The sequence below is a fragment of the Mus caroli genome, unplaced genomic scaffold, assembly GCF_978045245.1.
Source record: "Mus caroli unplaced genomic scaffold, Mus_caroli_1 scaffold_4, whole genome shotgun sequence".
NCBI lineage: Eukaryota > Metazoa > Chordata > Mammalia > Rodentia > Muridae > Mus > Mus caroli.
In genome coordinates, this window is record NW_028227259.1 from 126309402 (window position 1) to 126328046 (window position 18645).

Genomic DNA, 18645 nt, shown 5'->3' on the forward strand with positions numbered 1-18645 from the left:
ACCACGCTTGCCTGCCACTGTGCCCCGGCCGAGATGTGCATGGATTCACGTCACGGGACTAGAACAATAACTAAGACACTTCCTTAGCCATCAGCCTCTAAATCCCCAGAATTTCAGAACCACCTTTCACGAACACCAGTTTTATTCCCTAAAATCCCCAGAGATACTTCTAGAAAGACAAAAGAAACGCACTCGGTAATGGTGAGACAACAAGAGGGGCTTTCCGATGCAAGCCATGAAGAATTTTTTTTTTTTTAAATACAGGTGTCTTCCTCATCCCGTGACATCAAAGTTTCTGAGGTGGTCTTATGTGCTCCACCATGCTCCCATACAGATGTGACACCCATGTCTCAGTTCCTGGGTTCAGTAGTCTGGGACACATAAGAGGACCGAGCAGGGCTTGTGTCTAAGTGTGGCTTAAAACAGGGCTCCTGGAGAACAGTGGGCTGTGTCATACCGCCACCTTGTGGGAAAGTTCTGACTAGCAATGCGGTCGAGCCTCCAGCTCCATGAGAGACTCCTGCAGCCTGCACTGCCCCCTGCTGGTCCAGGCTGAGACCAGCAGCCCACGGCACCTCCTGTTAATCGAGCTCCAGGGCAGGGAGGGAGGGCGGACAGGGGTTGGGGAACAGAGGGAGTAGTGGCCTCCTGAGACCACACCAGGCCCTGAAGGCCTCCAGGGGGACAGGCCTGGAAACCTGGAACAGCACTCAAGAGCCTGAGGCAAGAGAATTGCTAGGAGTTCAAGGCTGGTCCAAGCTGCATAACAAAACTCTGTCTCAAAAACATTAAAAAGCCAGGTGTGGGGCTGGAGAGATGGCTCAGTGGTTAAGAGCACCGGCTGCTCTTCCAAAGATCCTGAGTTCAAATCCCAGCAACCACATGGTGGCTCACAACCATCCGTAATGAGATCTGACGCCCTCTTCTGGTGTGTCTGAAGACAACTACAGGGTACTTAGATATAATAATAAATAAATCTTTTTTAAAAATTAAAAAAAAAAAGCCAGGTGTGGTGGCTCACGCCTTTAACCAATCCCAGCAGGAGCAGGTGAATTTCTGTGCATTTGAGACCAGCCTAGTCTACATCAGGGGTTCTTAGCCTTCCTAACGCTAAGAGCCCTTAATACAGTTCCTCGTGTTGTGGTGACCCCTAGCCATAAAAATCGTTTTCGTTACTACATCATAATCTTAATTTTGCTACTGTTATAATGTAAGTATCTGATATGCCAGATATTTGACATGCGACCTTTGTGAAAAAGGGGGGAGGTCGTGACCCACAGGTTGAGAACTGCTGTCTTCACAGTGAGTTCCAGGACAGCCAACGCTACATAATACAGAGAACCTGTCTCAGCAGAAACGGCGCATAAATTTTAAAATAAACAAAATATAGGGGCTGGAGAGGTAGCTCAGTAATTAAGAGTACTGATCACTCTTTTCTTTCTCTTTTTTTTTTTTTTTTTGTTTGGTTTGGTTTGCTTTGGTTTGGTTTGGTTTGGTTTGGTTTTTGAGACAGGGTTTCTCTGTGTATCCCTGGCTGTCCTGGAACTCACTCTGTAGACCAGGCTGGCCTCCAACTCAGAAATCCGCCTGCCTCTGCCTCCCAAGTGCTGGGATTAAAGGCGTGCGCCACCGCAGCCTGATACAAGTGTTCTTAACTACTTAGCCATCTCTCCAGCCCCATCACGTGATTCAAGGGTCACCTTAGAGCTTCGGGGTGTGGGTAGGAGAGGCACACAGGAAACTGAGGATCTCCTCACCTATAGGCAACTGGCTTTCAATTTGGAAGTTGCCTATACAATTTGGTAGTACAATACACTGATCTTCCCTATGTAAAAAGTAAATAAGAAAATCAAGTTTGTTCACTCACACTTGACTCTCCCTACAAAATTACCTTGACATGGATGATAGACAAAGGCAGACCCTGAAACAACGAAACATCTCAGAAGCAACACCAGAGACTGTCTTCACAGCTCAAGTGTGGTAAAGATTTGTGGCAGAGAACATAGAATCTGCACTTGTAAAGGAAAAAATCCTGGAGCCAGGGTGCACACCTTCCATCCCAGAGGCAGGTGGATCTCTGAGTTCGAGGCTAACCTGGTCTACAGAGAGAGTTCCAACACAGACAGAGCTACACAGAGAAACCCTGTCTCAAAAAAAAAGAAGAAAGAGCGAGAAAGTTAGAGAGAAAGAGAGGGAGGAGGAGGAGGAAGAGGAGGAGGAGGAAATGACTCCAGGCCAGCCCTGCAGACTCTGAGAACAAGTGACTCAGTACCAAGGAAGTGTGAGCCCAGTATTCAGGAGGGCTGAGGCAGGAGGGCTGTGAGGTCGAGGCTAGCCTAGGAGGTTATATCTAAAAAATTATTAAATTAAATTAAAACAAATAAACCATGTCCTAGGGGTCCCCAGTGGTGACACCAGGTCTCTTGGGCTTTGATAGTGAGTGACACTTCCTGCTAGAGTTTACATCCAGAATCAAATCATAAGAGAGTGTGTAGCATTCGCTAGGCCTGAGTTCCAACCCCAGGACCCTCCAATCCCTGGCTCCCAAAAGCCTCAACTACTGGTGAGCCAGATGCCATGACCAAGGCGACGGGGACAAATCTAACAGCAACCCCCTCCACGCCCCCTCTCCCGCGCGACTGCACAGTCCCCTAAGCAGCGCAGAGCCTGTGGCCGTGCTCCCCCTGCCGGCTGGATGCGGAACTGCCGCTAGAGATGGACAGGACAGGCAGCCTACGGAAACTTTCTAGGCGGGAGGAGGCATAGCCTCTTGCCTGTAGCGCCTGGGTCAGGGCACAGACCTCCTAGAGCTGGGGATGGGCCTTTCTCGGAGACAGATCTTACCTTAAGATCCTTCAGCTGACAGTCAAGTCCAACTCCCCAGGGATCTTTCTGGAAATTCTCTGGTTTCCCACAGGTCTTCTAAGCTTTCCATTTAAGCATTGTTGTGCTGGTGCGCTTTCTGTTGCTGTGATAAGCATCGTGACCAAAAGCTAACAAGAGGAGGAGAGGACAAATTCTGGCTTCCCGGTGAGTCTGTTATCGCTGGAAGCCAGGCCGGATCTCAAGGAACAAGCCGGGAGGAAGCCATGTACTACTGTGCTCTGTGTGGCTTGCTCGGGCTGCTTTCTTGTATAAGCCACAGTGGGCTACCCACTACTCCACATCAATCATCAACCAAGAAAATACCCCACAGATGTGCCCACCCGTCACTCCAATGGGACAGTTCTTCAGGTGAACGCCTCTTCCCACAAGAGCCAAGCTGACAACCTGCTGCGGGGTATTTTATTTGATCACACTGTGAACCCTGAGACTGTTATTGACTGGCAAAACCAATTTCCAGTTGTGGTGTGACTCGGCTTTAGCTTATACCTTTAATCCCTCCGACTAGAACACAGACATGCTTTTGTACACACCTTTAATCCCAAACAATGAAGGAAAAGTTAGATTGTGGAAGGGAGCAGCCATGTTTGAAAGTGATGCCTAATTGAGTGGCAGACAAAGTGATGAATCAGAGAAAGATTTGACAGAATGGGATATGCCCAACTCTCAGGAGGAGAGGAAAGGGAGGCTACTTTAGAGAGAGCTGTGCAGAGAGAGGAAGCTGTTTTACCAGAAGAGTTGTACAGAGACAGGCTGGCTTGTGGGGGGCGCGGGGGTTCCAAGGATTTAGACTTTCCTAGAGTTCTAGGTGCTGGAGGTGGGGGTGGGGCACACCAACGAAAACACACGCAATTCTCTCAACACTCCCGAAGTTCTGGTGGGAGGTGGATACTTGCAGAAATAAAGTCAAATCCCAAATCTGGAATGACAGTGAATGCTGAGAGGAAGAACAGGAGTCATGAAAATGACAGATAGTGGCTGTGTGTCATCCAGGGGACAGGAGAGGCTTGGCTGTGCCCTGCAGGAAGTACAAGGAGCTAATTGAGTTCTGATGGTGACATAGGGGATAATGTTATAGACTCAGTGACAAGGGGCAGAGGGAAGGGGAACCTTGCACTTCCGAGTGAGAATAAGGACTTAGCTGTCACCTAACACCCAGGAACAGGTTCGTAACGTCAGAGGCACCAACAGAGCCATGTCATGTTGTCCTGGCCACCATCCCAGCCACACTGATTCTCCTCTCCCTGGGGATGGCTGGCAGCATCTGGGGCCATTTCAGTCGTGGCCCTATGGCAAAGAGAAGTTGCTCCTGGAAACAGCTGAGTGGGGACCACAAAGGTGGCTGGCCCCTCACCCTGCTGGAGTGGCTTCCATCTGAGCCAGGAGGCGTTGTCCTGAGTGTCCACAGAGCTGAGGCCACACTGGCCTGTGATCCCAGGCTCAGAGCCCCCACAGAGTGTTGGCTGAAGACACGCTGAAAGGCCCTTCACCCCGTGACCCCAGGTCGCATGACTGAAGAGCAGACCATGGCCTTTATATAGATCACATAAACCCTCTGGACTGTCATGGTTCCAAGTTCCTCAGCGAAGGGGCTGCAGACAGGTCAGGCCACAGCTGTCGCTGGCATCTCAGTCTCACACAGAGGACAATGCCCTGGTATGTCAGGCACGACTGGCAGGACAGCGCCCGAGGGCATGTGAAGGGCACTGTTAAAAAGAGGACCTCCCGAGATTGTGTCCCCAGCCAGCCAGGCAGCCCAGGCTGAAAATGCAGTGGGGGAAAAAAGAGACCAACAGTGTCTGGCTCCTGGGGGCGGGGGAGGGGGGTGCGGGCGGGGTGGGGTACGGGCGGGGGGTGTCTCTGCTCCAGAGTGGGGGACAGTGGGGACTGCTGGCCAAAAGGAAGTACACAGAGAGGAACTCCAACAACCTGCACCAAATCCAGTGTTGCCCAAGCAGAGACTCTGGTTGTGGGGCCGTCAGAAAGGATCATCTCTGACACTCAGTTTTGTTATCTGAGAAATGGGCCTTATTATATAAACATCTGCTTACGGTGTGGTTTGGGATGGCACAGACCGGGAGGAGCTTGGGCAGTGCCTGGCATGCCCTGGGAGGCGGGCAAGCCAGTGACATGTACTTGGTGTTGCTGGGGCCTCAGTGAAGGAAGATCGCTGCAGAGGCTGGGGATGTCGCCGTGTGAAGCCCTCTTCCACTTCTGAGGACCCAGCACAAGCCAAACGGACAAGACCATTTGAACTCGGAGCTTGGAGCATCTGCCCTTAAGAGTTGAGTGTCCACAGCCTGGAGTGGGAAGTGGGGTCAGGAAGGCCGGACAGTAATCTCAGTCTCTCTGTACCCCGGCCCCCACGATGTGTGTCTGCCTGTCTGTCCTCTCGTGCCTGGATCTGCGCAGGCCACCCGCAGTCACAGCACACAGTAAGTACACATCAGCTGTTGGCCATCGTCAGAGCAACAGCGTCCTAAGACTGGAGCTGTTGGCTTGTTCATGGGGTAAAGACGCCAAGGTTCAGTCTGGTGAATTCATGTGTCCGGGGGCCGGTGGGGGCTCCCAGAAAAGCTGACCTGGAAACCCCAGCGCTCAGTGACTGTGGCAGTCAAGCCTGGGAAGGTGAATTGCTAAGTGATCTTAGCTGTCAGGCTAAGGTGGGGGGAGGGTGGTCATCAGAGCAGGACAGAGAGGAAAGAGTTAGGGTAGGAGTGTGTGAAGTGGGGGGAGGGTGGCGAGAGAGGGGAGACCCCCAATGTGATTGGCAGCTACTGCCGTAGGCTAGACCTAGGGCCAGATGAGAGGGGACTGTGTTCTCAAGGTTTCCTAGGGACAGAAGAGGAAAACGTCTGCCAAGGGCCGAATCAAGGTGGCAGGAGCTTTGGGTCTGGAGATCTAAGAGAGTGAGAGAGATACAAAAAGAAAAAGGGCTGGGGACAATGAGGACAAAAAGGAATTCAGTGTGGCACTTCTAGGTCCAGCCAGCGCTGGGTGTAAGAGCTGACCTGACTGAACACAGCTGAGCTGAGGAGCCTTCCAGAATGTTCAAGGTAGTCCTGCATGCCCATCTTCCATGGAGCACAGAGCCATGGTGCCTGCCAGAGCAGCACTCAGCACCCAGTGGCTCCGGGAAGGAGATCTACCTCCCCTGACTCCCTCTGGCTAGCTTGAGTGGCTGCCACTCCCAGGGGCAGCTGTCACCAACACCTTCGGCATCTTGACAGGAGGAGATACATTATCCTTGGTGACAGCAGCCATCAGCCACACTCTAGGATGGCAGCGCCTTCTACAGAGACATGGACTCCATCACCCGGCACACAGGCAGACTGGTCGTGGTAAGGCCACCTCCAGAAGAGACCAGTGAGACAACGCAGGGGCCTCGCCTCACCTGGTTCCGCCTTCCAGAGCACATAGACTAGTCCTTGCTCTCCTGCTCACGGGGTTTGTAGGCTCTGCTGAGGAATTTCAAACCCAGCCATGTAGGCCCGGGACAAGGGGCCTCGCTCCTGGCAGCTGAGCCACACACAGTCATTCTGCAGTTGGCATGAGAAAGGCACCTGCAGAGAAGATGAATTCAAACCCTCCCCACCCTGGGCACGGTGGTCCAGGTCTGTGATCCCAGCACCCACTTGGGGAGGTTGAGGCAGGAGGCTCCCAAATGTAAGGCCAGCCTGGGCTACATAGTAAGACTTTGTCTCAAACAGACAGGTAAAAGGCTTAAAACAAGCCAGGCAGTGGTAGCACACACCTTTAATCTGATCCTTGGGAGATAGAGGCATGTGGAAACTCTGTGAGTTTGGGGCCAGCCTGGTCTATAGAGTTCCAGGCCAGCCAGGACGACACAGAGAGGAAAATAAAGGCATAAAGCATCTCTACCCCTCTAGGTCCCCAAGCTGCTCACAATTTATCCCAAATTCTACTTTAACAGGAACCCTGTCTCAGACTTTTTTTTTTTAAGAGTTAATCTCTTTAATTATGTGTATGTATGTCTTTGCATGGATATGCCCACGAGAGTGCATGTGCCCTGGGAGACCAGAAGGGGGTGACAAACCCCTGCAGTTTTGAGCCTCCTGGCCTGGGTGCTGGGAATTGAACTCAATTCCTCTAGAAGAGTAGAATCCTCTTAACACCCAAGCCCTCTCGCCAGCCCTTATTTTGTTTGGCTGGATGGTTTTTGCCAAAGCTAGGAGTTCCAGCCCCAGTCTTTTATACCCTGCTCTCGTGGCTTCTGACATCTCTGACTCTGCCAGGGGCTGACTCTTAGCTTCAGAAAGCAATTGTTACTTTAACAGGACCCCCAGCAGTGCCAAGCCACCACCCAGGGCCTGAGGCTAGAAGAAAATGTACCCTCCTTCCATGGACATCTTCAGAAAGCACTGTGAAAGCCAGGCGTGGTGGCGCACGCCTTTAATCCCAGCACTCGGGAGGCAGAGGCAGGTGGATTTCTGAGTTCGAGGCCAGCCTGGTCTACAAAGTGAGTTCCAGGATAGCCAGGGCTACACAGAGAAACCCTGTCTCGAAAAACCAAAAAAAAAAAAAGAAAGCACTGTGAACCCAGGTAAAGGTAGCAGATCCAGGTTCAGATGTAGTGCCCACAGCCTGTGCAAAAAGGACCCTCCACTTCCAAGCTTGCCCCACCTGATCAGACCACTCTCCAGATCTGGGGGAAACGGTAGCAGGCTCTTCACCCCAACAGGAGTCCCCAGGGCACACAAGATATCGCCTTTGATTTTGTCCTCATGACAACACTGCAGATAAAATCGTTATCACGCCCACTCTACAGATTAGAATACTGAGGCTGAGAGCAAAAACCTACCTGATGTCACACCGCTGCTCAATGCCCAAGCAAGGAAAATCAAAAGTGAATATTCCCGCAGGCTCCAGTCTTGCAGGTGACAAATGCTCTGTCACTGTCACATTTGGGTCCATGGTCCGAAATCCTGTTTTCACCTCCCTAGAATCCCAGATAGTCCCTAAATAGCTGAGTTCATTCACCTGGCCCTGGCTTTCTGCCAAGGAATATGTCAGATGTCTTCAGGATTCTTCAAACTTGTTCTGAGTATGGAAATCTCTTCAGGCCCGGGAGCTGTTTCCTCTCAGCAGAAAGCCCCTTGTGGCACAGGCCAACTCCCCCACAACCAGAACCATCATCAGTCACAACTGCACTTCTTCTCATGCCGAAGAAACATATTTTTTTCAGTCTCGGATGGATGCTGGAACCATCGGATCCTGTAACCTGCTTCTCCACCTCCAGTGCAGATGTCAGGACTTGAGGCTCCGCCTGCTCTCTTCTGCACTGCACTTGAATTTCCCTGAGGTTTGGCATTTGGGGTTTTTGTTTGGTTTGTTTCTTTGCTTGCCTAGAGGAATAATCAATGCTTAGGCTTTTAATAGCAAAGGCATTTAGTGGGTCAACCAAGCACTCAGGAGATAGGCAGGAGGGTCAGAATTCAAGGTCATCCTTTGCTACACAATGAGTTCAGGGTCAGCCTGGGCTACATGAGATCCAATCTAAAATAAACAAAAAATAAAATAATTGGTATTTCTTCTCTGTATATTATAGTTATACTGTAGACAGTTGGGGATACATTCCCCAAGAGTCTCAAAGTTCATCTCCACTGAGTTAATTAATGTTGTTACTATAACACAACACCAGAGTCTGGTTCATTTACAAATACAAAAGATTTATTTTGGGCTGCAGAGATGGCTCAGTGGTTAAGAGCACTGACTGCTCTTCCAAAGATCTTGAGTTCAATTCCCAGCAACCACATGGTGGCTCACAACCATCTGTAATGGGATCTGATGCCCTCTTCTGGTGTGTCTGAAGACAGCTATGGTGTACTCACATAAAATAAATAAATCTTTAAGAGAGAGGGAGAGAGAGAGAGAGAGAGAGAGTGAGATTTGTTTCTACAAAGGCTAGATGCTACTGAGAGTAAAGGGTTTAGAACTCTGTTTTCCTCTTCTTACTAAGTCACTAATCCCATCTGGGGGGGAAGGGGTAAGGGGGAAGCCTCATGACTTCACCTAACCTCGTTCACCTCTCCTAGACCTTACCTCCTATCGCTACTGATTTGGGGATCAAATTTTCAACCCAGGAGCTTTAGGGAGACAAATGTAAACCCCAGTATCCCCTGACTCCCAGTGTACACTGGATCCTGCACACAGTAGGGCTCCAATAAATACTGAAAGTCCTTAGAATGGGGGCAAAATCATTTTTGTGTTTATAAATATGACCCACATGTTCTCTCATCTTTTAAAATTGTCAAAGAGTAATTTCTCTCTCTCTCTCTCTCTCTCTCTCTCTCTCTCTCTCTCTCTCTCTGTGTGTGTGTGTGTGTGTGTGTGTGTCTATGTGTGTGTACTCACATCCATGTGGGTTTGGGTACCTGTCATGTGGACATGTATATGTTGGTAGAAGCCAGAGGTCAACCTTGCGTGTCATTTCTCAGAGGCGATCCATCTTATTTTTTGAGACAGGGTCTCTCACTGAAGCCGGGGACTTACTGATTTTAGGTTACACGTGCTGGCCAGCAAGCCAGAGAGATGGAGAGAGACGGTCTGCCTCCATGTCTCCAGCGACCGGCTTTCAGACCCACACCACCATGCCCAGCTTTGATGTGGGTCTGGGTTTTGAGGAGTAGAATTCAGGACCTCTTGTTGAGCCATCTCCCCAGCCACTGAACATAATTTATATATAATCTGGCTTTTGTTCCTTTTGTGGGTGCAGGGTGTTTTGTTTTGTTCTTTGCTGTGTATTATTCTGTGCATTTAAACACATTTAAGCTTTATTTTTTATGACTACCTGGGAAGGACACTGAGCAGCCAGAAAGGCCAGGCCGAGGCTTCACTGATGGGGATGTGAGCCCGGGAATGCTGGCAGCTGCCGGGAGCTGGAAAGGGCAAAGGAAAGGACTGTCTCCGCATCCACGGTGGACGCAGCCCTCTGCCCGATTTCTATTTCTGGCCGCCGGCTCTGCCAGGTAGCGAGCTTGGCTGCTCTGAGGCGCCCGGGTTTGCCGTTGTATTTTCCTACTAACATGGGAAAGCGATCAGATCGCTTTGTTCTCAATTGTTCCGGAAGCTCCAGGGCTCCTGAGTCTCTGCTCCGTGGTACTCGGGGCTGGCTCTCAAAGTTCTAGGCTGCAGAAATCTCACAAGCGCACGAGCTTAGAGTCCCAGGGTGGATGTCCACCAAGAGCCCAGGGACAAAGCATTGACAGCCCCTGTGTGCGCCACGTTCTCCCCCCCGCCCCCAACTGTGAGAAGAGTGCAGAGCCCCTCCCCCAGGCCTTTCCAACAAGGACTCACTCGGGTCTATCCCAGCATCCTCCCTCGCGGACCCTTGGGTTTTTAACACCAAATCACCAAATGTTTCCCACGCAGCAACCCAAGCCAGCTCTTCCTCATACAGCACGGTGGAGCAGCGGACCTTGGGGACAGGTCACCTCTGTGGGCCCAGGCTCACGGTGACCTCTAACCTCAATCTGTAGCCTCCCACAGCCATTGTGGGTCACCTTGCTTCTCAGCCACCGTGTGGCACTTGGCAAGCCACGTGTGCCTCAACACAATCAGAAGCCAAGGGAACAGGGGCTTTGCTTAACTGGTACAGCAGTGTAGCCCAGGCTAGCCTTGAACTCACTATGTAGCCAAGGACGACCATAAACTCTTGATCCTCCCGCTTCAGAGTCACTTCAGAGTCCTGGGTGTTGAGATAGCAGGTGTGGGTCACTCCCTACCCTTCTTCTAATAGCAATCAATGTGTGGCCACGTTCGTGCCTCACAGATTGAAACCATCTCGACCTGAGGACAACATGGCTAACAGTTGCCTCCTGAAGGTTGCCTGGATCTCATCTTTCTAATCCCAGCAATCAAGGGGAGTGTGGGATCAGGAGTTCAAAGTCAGCCCAGCCTGGGCTACATGAGACCCTGTCTTGAAAAATGGAGGAATTAAGCTGGGTGTGGTGCCACACGCCTTTGATCCCAGCACTTGGGAGGCAGAGGCAGGCAGATTTCTGTGTTCGAGGCCAGCCTGGTCTATAGAGTGAGTTCCAGGACAGCCAGGGCTATACAGAGAAACCCTGTCTCGAAAAAACAAAAAAAAAAAAAAAAAGAAAAAAAAGAAAGAGAAAGAAAGAAAGAAAGAAAGAAAGAAAGAAAGAAAGAAAGAAAGAAAGAAAGAAAGAAAGAAAGAAAAAAGGAAAAAAAGAAAGAAAAGAAAAATGGAGGAATTAACCCTGTTTCCTTCTTTTTTGTATTCATCATTGGTGAGGCTATCCTCAGCTACATATCAAGTTCAAAGCCAACCTGGGCTACATGAGACCCTGCCTCAAAAAAGAAAAGGAGTCAGTGTAACGACATACTCCCGACATACTCCCGTCCTCCCAGCACTTGGGAGACAGAGGCTTCTCCACTGCTGTCTCCAGCAGCCGGCCTGCCTCCCTGAGCCTCATTTTTTTTCATACCATGGGGACCCAACTGCTAAGGTGGCCTTGCTCCCATGGGGTGGCTGGAGATTTGAGAGTGAAGTGGTTATCATTTGTCCAGTCGGTGAACAAATGGCGGCCTCCAAGGTGGTTTTGTGTTCAAAGGAGGAGATGGGACAGGGAGAGGCCAGGGAGAAGAGCCCACCCTCGGGGGTAGGCTGTCCCCGTGAAGCTGGGTGGAGACACAAAGCAGAGAAGCAGAGGCAGAGGACAAGCGTGGGTGACATTTGAGCAAAGATGGGAGTGTGCCAGAGGCTGCCCAAGATGTGCATGTGCAAAGGCCCTGAGGTGCAAGGGTGCCTGGATCCAGAGCCAAAAGCTCAGGCTCCCTCCTCTTCTTCCTCCTCTTCCTCCTCTTTCTCCTCTTCCTCCTTCTCCCCTTCCTCTTCCTCCCCCCTTCCTCTTCCTCCTCCCCTTCTCTTCCTCCTCCTCCTCCTCCCCCTCCTCACCTTCCTCCTCCTCCTCCTCCTCCTCCTCCTCCTCCTCCTCCATTAGACAATGTCAGGGCAGAGAGCACACCCCATCATCCCCAGGCCAGGCCCCAGCCACTGACTCTTTAACCTTGAAGGCATTTTTGGGTCTCACGTGTCCACCCAGGCGGGTGGCCGCCTTTGAGCAGCTCTTACTTCAGAAGAACGGCATGGGGTGGGGGGTGGGGGGGCTTAGGTGGCCTCTGCCTCACCTACAACTGCCAAAAGTGGTCATGGGGTTATTTTTAACCCCAGGGGAGAGGTATTTATTGTTCCGCAGCAGGGGCAGAGGCCAGCAGGCTCCTTGAATTCTCCAGAGGCGGCAGCCGGCCTTAGACACCATGGTGAGTGGTCAGTGGACCCTTGAGAAAAGACACAGGGTGGGGAGCAAAGAGATAACCCCCTCCCAAGCCAAGCACCCCATGGAGGAGGAGGGGGGAGGAGAGGGGAGGAACAGGAGGAGGAGAAGGAGGAGGAGGAGGAGGAGGAAAGCTCTCTTATGAGCCCCCTAGCCCTGGATGGACCAGCACCTTGCACCCTCAGAGGGACCCCAATCAGCTCCCCTAAGGAGCCACAAATAGCAGCTCCCCAAGGAACTTGCAAAAATCAATGAGAAATGCGCTTGGGGGATGGGTGCCCACTTCCTGATCTCAAGAAATCAGTAACACCCCCCACCCCACCCCAGAGCTTGCCAAACGGAGACTGAGAGCTTTTAAGGGTCGAATTGTAATTCTTTTCCCAATTCAGGTGGCCAGGAAGAGGTTTTCTGGTTCTACCTTTTAAACTGGAAAATGCAAAAGGGTCTTCTCCCTTGAAATATTTGTGTCCGCCTCCCAGAACAGGTAGCCCCCAGCTGCTAGAGACAGCGGCTAAGGGTCACAGAGTGTACGTGCGTGTGGCTGTGTGATCTAGAGAAGTGACTCACCCTCTCTGAGCCTCCAGTCTCCTTAGTGGAGCAGAGGAGAGCATTAGATAATGTTTGGGGGGTTGGGGTATCATTTCACCTCGAATGTTGTCTGGGTACCAGAGACTCACTCCCCAGGTGACAGGTCCTGGCCCAGGTCCTGATCCAGGCGCTCCTCAGTGTCTGATGGATGTTCCTCTCCAGGCACCAAAGAAAGCCAAGAAGCGGATAGAAGGCGGGAGCTCCAACGTGTTCTCCATGTTTGAGCAGACCCAGATCCAGGAGTTCAAGGAAGTGAGTGTGGCAGAGTCCCCCTCCTCCCCCAATATACACCCGACCTGGGAAATGATCTGCATGCCCAGGCTCATCCAGACCTTGTGTGAACCCCCAAAGAAACACTTGGTCATAGTCACTTGTGTGGGTGATCCATGAAAGCACACCCTTTGCTGAAATGCAGGGATTTCCCAGAAAGATGCTGGGTAGCGATTCCTGCTCAGGGTTGTCTCACTAGCACTTTGGTTGCTGGTGTCCTGAGAGAAAGCCTCAGTCCCTCCTGTGCTTGGGGGTGGGGGGCAGGCAAAAATATGAACCACAGAGGAAGACGAGAGGCATGGGGAAGGATGGCGGGACCAAGCCCAGCCTCTGGATCCTATGACGTTTCCCGATTCTCCTTTCCTGGTGTGTGGGGCTGGGCAGCATAGCATCCATCCGTGTCTGTCACTGTTGTGTCCCTGGGTATTAGCTGTGGAGAATTTCCTTTCTGCCCACCAAAGCGGGAAGAGCCACTGAGTACTGCTCTACCTGTTGCCCTCAACAGCGGGGCTGTGCCTTACAGCATGTGCCTAACTAAAGTGGCAAAGTATAGCCACCAGCCACAGCCAAGGAGGACAGGCTCAGAATCCTGTCCCCGCAATGTTGTGTGGTCCTCCCTTCTCACCTGGCCCTTGGAGGAACAGGTGGACAGCTGCCATCACAGAGGCACACCTAGGCAGGTTCTAAGGAGGTACCTCTGTCCCTGCCAACTCAAAAGGCAGGAAGGCCACCTCCTGCAGGTCACCAGGTTTTACTCCTGCCATGTCCCCTCCCCTCCGGAGCTGAACCTCTTGTCCCTGCCCTGTCTCAGCTGAGCAGTGACTCTCCCCACAGGCCTTCACAATCATGGACCAGAACAGAGACGGCTTCATCGACAAGAATGACCTAAGGGACACATTTGCTGCCCTAGGTATGTGGCAGTGACAACACCAGGGAAGAGGGTGGAGGGTGGGGAATGCAGGCATCAAACAAAGCCAAGAACCCATTTGTTATCTGCCCAAGTGGCTCACCTGCCACCAGCCCTTTGGAACAACTCCAGTCAGTGGCCTTTATATGTTTTCTCCTTTCCTCTCAACCCAGGGCGAGGGGGAGAGAGAGGGTTTTGTTTTGTTTTGTTTTTAAACACATTCCTGGCTCATAAATAGAAAACTCAAATTACTAGGAAAAAAAAAAGGGGGAGAAAACAGAATTACCCAGAAGGCTACACTCCGGCCAACACTTCCATCTCAATCCTTGAAATCCTTCCAGATTGCTGCCTTTCAAGTTATTGGGGTCATCCCATTTGGGACTTGGGCTTATTTAACATCTCTGCAGTGAGCCTGGCTTCCAGCACCACCCGCTCCTGTCCTGGGCACCGAGCAGTTCGTCTTTGTGACTAATGCAGCTTCCCGTTTTAAGAAGGAAGGGGTCGACTTTGTCTCGTTTGTGCTTTGGAAGGAGGGAAAGCAGGCATGGGGTGCTGTGCAGCCGTGGGCGGCAGCAGGCCTGACAGAAAGAGCTCCCTCAGAGACTGGGTATGAGCTCTCTGCCTGCAGGGCTCACAGGTCTGTCTAAGAATGGCATTGCAACAAAAGCATTAACTTGCATGAAAGGTTCCAGGCCTGAAGACACTTGTTTATTTAATGAGCTCAGGTCTCATGTAGCCCAGGTTAGCCTCAACTTCAAAATATGTAGCTCAGGATAACCTTGCACTTCTGATCCTCCCAGTGCTGGGATTACAGTCACCACCACATCTAGCTAGAAAACACTGCTGGGAACATCTGTCCTGGTGTCTGTTGTCTCTCTGTCTGTCTGTCTGTCTGTCTGTCTGTCTCTCTCTCTCTCTCTCACACACACACACACACACACACACACACACACACGACACTGTCCCTTACGCTTCCTAGAAGCAGGGTCAAAAAGGGTGGCAGCTGCCCGCTTCAGGCTCAGAGTCTCTGTCTCTCCCACCAGGACGCGTGAACGTGAAAAACGAAGAGATCGATGAAATGATCAAAGAGGCTCCAGGTCCAATTAACTTCACCGTGTTCCTCACGATGTTTGGGGAGAAACTTAAAGGTGAGCTTCCGTGTGAGAGAGTGTGCATGTGACCATGTGACTCTGTGTGTTTGAGTGTGTACACGTGCTCGTATGCGCGTGTTCACGTCTGGGCATGAATTAAACCCTAGAAGAGACATAGGCAAAAGGTGGGTAGCTCACAACTCAACAAGGACCCATTGGAAATTAGCATGGGAGAGCTGGAGAGACAGCCCAGTGGGTGAGAGTGCTGGCTGCTCTACCAAAGGTCCCAGGTTCAATTCCTAGCGTCTACATGGTGTCTCACAACCATCTGTTCCAAGAGGTCCAATGCTCTCTCTCTGGACACCAGACACACATCTAGTGCAAAGACATACATGCAGGCAAAAGAGCCACACGCATAATAAAAGGCAGAAAAAAATAGCATAAAAAAAATCAGGGTCGTTGCTTCAGCTGGGGGTGGGGCTGTTCCAGCAGGGGGCGCTGTTCCCACTCCTCTCACTATAGCCCTAGGCTAATGCACTCCACACACTGAGACCTTTGAGACTGACAACTTTGAGAGCATCTGAGGAGCGACTTGCTTGAAGCTCCTCGTCACAGCCCACAAAGTCCCAGAGTGAGGCCTCTCTTGCATTTGACTTCCTGTTGGCTCCTCAGCCTTGTCTTTAAGATTTAATTTCTATTTTGTGTATGTGTTGTGTGCATAGCACATACGTGCAATACCCGTGAAGGGCAGAGAAGGTGACATTGCTGGGAGCTGAAGTTCTAGGAAGTTGTGAGCTGTCACGTGGGTACTGGTCCTTTGCAAGAACAGCAAGCCCTCTTGGTCTCCCTCTGAGGGAAGCAACCTTGTCCTGGCCCCTCTGGCTCAGGGGGACCTACATCCACTTCCTGTGACCCCAGCAGCTCCAGTCCCAGCAGACAGTTGGGCTTATCTTCTCTTGCAGGGGCTGATCCTGAAGAGACCATTCTCAACGCATTCAAGGTGTTTGATCCCGAGGGCAAAGGGTCACTGAAGGCTGACTAGTAAGTGGGCTTTGAGGGAGAGGGGTCCCTACTTCCCACCCCCAACATATGTCACCATCATCTGCTCTCTCTTTTCCTACAGTGTCCGGGAGATGCTGACCACACAAGCAGAGAGGTTCTCCAAAGAGGAGGTACAGGGTCTCCAGTGTCCCCACCACCCAGCCCCCTTTATGGACACCCTGTCTCGACCTAGTGCACATCCCTAGTGGTTCTAGTGAGAGCCAGCTATCAACCCCTCACTCATGGGGCTTCAGTCTTTGACCTCACTGTATCAGTGTACCTCGGTCTCCCTGTATGTCAAGGAGGGATGATGACATCTGCTTGCTGTCACATGCCACAAGGCTTGATGGTGGTCACAATACCCATTGCCACCACAGGGCCGGGCCACAGTGTCTTTTGGTTCAAGCCAGCTAGGTCTCATGACTCAGGCCTGCCGGTCCCATATACTAGAGAAGCTAAAGCAGGAGGATTGCAGGTTTAAGGCCAGCACAGGCTACAGAGTGAGTTCAAGGCCAACCTGGGAAACTTGGAAAGTCCCATCACAAAATAAAAGCTTAAGCCGGGCAGTGGTGGCGCACGCCTTTAATCCTAGCACTCGGGAGGCAGAGGCAGGTGGATTTCTGAGTTTGAGGCCAGCCTGGTCTACAGAGTGAGTTACAGGACAGCCAAGGCTACACAGAGAAACCCTGTCTGGAAAAAAAAAAAAAAGCTTAACAAGGTCTAGCTCTAGGCTACAGCCCCTGCCTTGTTAAGCTTTTTCACCTGACCTGTATGTAACCCTGGGTTCAATCCCCAACACTGCAGGATAAAGAGGGGAGATGAAAGTGGGAGGGGCAAGAGTAACCATTCAAAACCATTTGTCTCACTACACAGCCCTGGCTGGCCTGAAACTCAGGCTGGGACCACAGATACCATTACACCTGCTTCATCCAACAAGGTTTCTCTGTGCCCTGACTGTCCTGGAACTCACTCTATAGACCAGGCTAGACGTGAGCTCATGGAGAACCCTCTGCCTCTCTCTGCCTCTCTGCCTCTCTGCCTCTCTGCCTCTCTGCCTCTCTGCCTCTCTGCCTCTCTGCCTCTCTGCCTCTCTGCCTCTCTGCCTCTCTGCCTCTCTGCCTCTGCCTCTGCCTCTGCCTCTCGGGTGCTGGGATTAAAGGCGTGGGCCACCACGTCCAACTTCATCCAAATACTTTTAGACAGGAAAATTGCATGTAAAATAAGCTACCTCAATATCTGGTTTCCCTCCAAGAATACAGCCTCTCTGACCATTTGACCACAATGGGTCACAGGCGTGCATTTAGCCACAGTCCCCACCGGGCCCTCTTGCCCCTGAGCATGACCTGCTCAGTAGCTCCCTCAACAGCTGGATCTCCATTTTCCATCTGGGCATCTGAGGGGTTGTGGGGAGGTCTAGGAGACCTCAGATCACCCCGGTGAGTAAAGTTGGGGATGGTAAAGACACAAGAACACGTGGACCCAGAAGTTAAGCCAGGACGGTAGCCTGGGCTTAGTTCCCAGGGAAAGGTAACTTTTGGGCCAGTGACAGCAGTCACAGCCTGGCTGGGGGTATTGGGGTCCTTCCCAGGATCTCAGGCCCACTCTGCCCCCTGCCATTCTGAGGATCTCTGAACCCCACCACTCTTGCTTGCAGATTGACCAGATGTTCGCAGCCTTTCCCCCTGACGTCACCGGCAATCTTGATTATAAGAATTTGGTCCACATCATTACCCATGGAGAAGAGAAGGACTGAGCCCTGAACCACAGCCTCAGGTGGCCCACGGCCCACTCTCCATCCCAGGGCTGTGCGCAAATAAACAGGAAGTCTTGGCTCTGGCTGTGGTGACCATTGGCTCATTTGGCTCTAAGTAGCCAAAGTCACAAAGTATTTGGGTTCTGTGAAGGCTGCAGGGATCTCAGTTTGAACAGCAAACAGGCACCACCTGGCAGTGGTGGCACCTTTGGGGGGCGCACTCCAGCCATTGGGAGTCAGAGGCAGGTGGATCTCTGAGTTCTAGGCTAGCCTGGTCTACAGAGCCAGTTCCAAGAAGTCCACGGACTTCAGGAGCATCTGCATCCAGGAGTGGCCAGTTCTGTCACTGTTTCCAGGTGGCCTTCCCTTAGCTCTGTTTGCTTTCTGGGCCCAGGCTTTGAAGGTGGGAAAAAAGACGGATGGATCTCTGGGACTTCCAGACTTAGCCCGCTTTACATAGTGGGTTTCAGGCTAGCCTGGGCTACATAATGAGATCCTGAATAAAAATAAAACACCGGCAGTGACAGTTCCTGGCTCCCCTGACCTGGGCCTTTGCATAACCTTAGAACTGAGTCCCCATAGCTAAACTAAAATCAGGAAACCAAGTCCAAGAGAATCACTAGAACCAAGCATTAGTGACACCGAAGGCTAGCCTGGGCTATAGGGCAAGGCCCTGTCTGAGAGAGAGAAGAAACCCACAGTTCCCACACCTGGGATCAGATCCAGCCCCGCAACCGATGTGGGGCCCTTGCAGGAAGCTGAGGTTCAAGGGATGGGGTCTTGAAGGATCAG

At 51.6% G+C, this 18645-nt stretch overlaps 1 protein-coding gene across 3 annotated transcripts; it reads left to right on the plus strand.

Moving 5' to 3' along the window:
* The first annotated feature begins 5199 nt into the window (after positions 1-5199).
* Myl2 (myosin light chain 2) lies at positions 5200-17936 on the plus strand. Of its 3 annotated transcripts, none has more exons than XM_029477731.2 (7): positions 5200-5318; positions 12954-13043; positions 13896-13971; positions 15012-15116; positions 16022-16100; positions 16183-16231; positions 17755-17936. In XM_029477731.2, the coding sequence occupies exons 2-7, from the start codon at positions 13008-13010 to the stop codon at positions 17851-17853; spliced, it is 444 nt and encodes a 147-aa protein (XP_029333591.1). In that variant the 5' UTR covers positions 5200-5318; positions 12954-13007; the 3' UTR covers positions 17854-17936. The 3 variants fall into 3 exon arrangements, with proteins under 3 accessions (XP_029333591.1, XP_021018931.1, XP_029333590.1); XM_021163272.3 differs by lacking the exon at positions 5200-5318 and adding an exon at positions 12088-12189; XM_029477730.2 differs by lacking the exon at positions 5200-5318 and adding an exon at positions 12665-12687.
* The last annotated feature ends 709 nt before the right edge of the window (positions 17937-18645 follow it).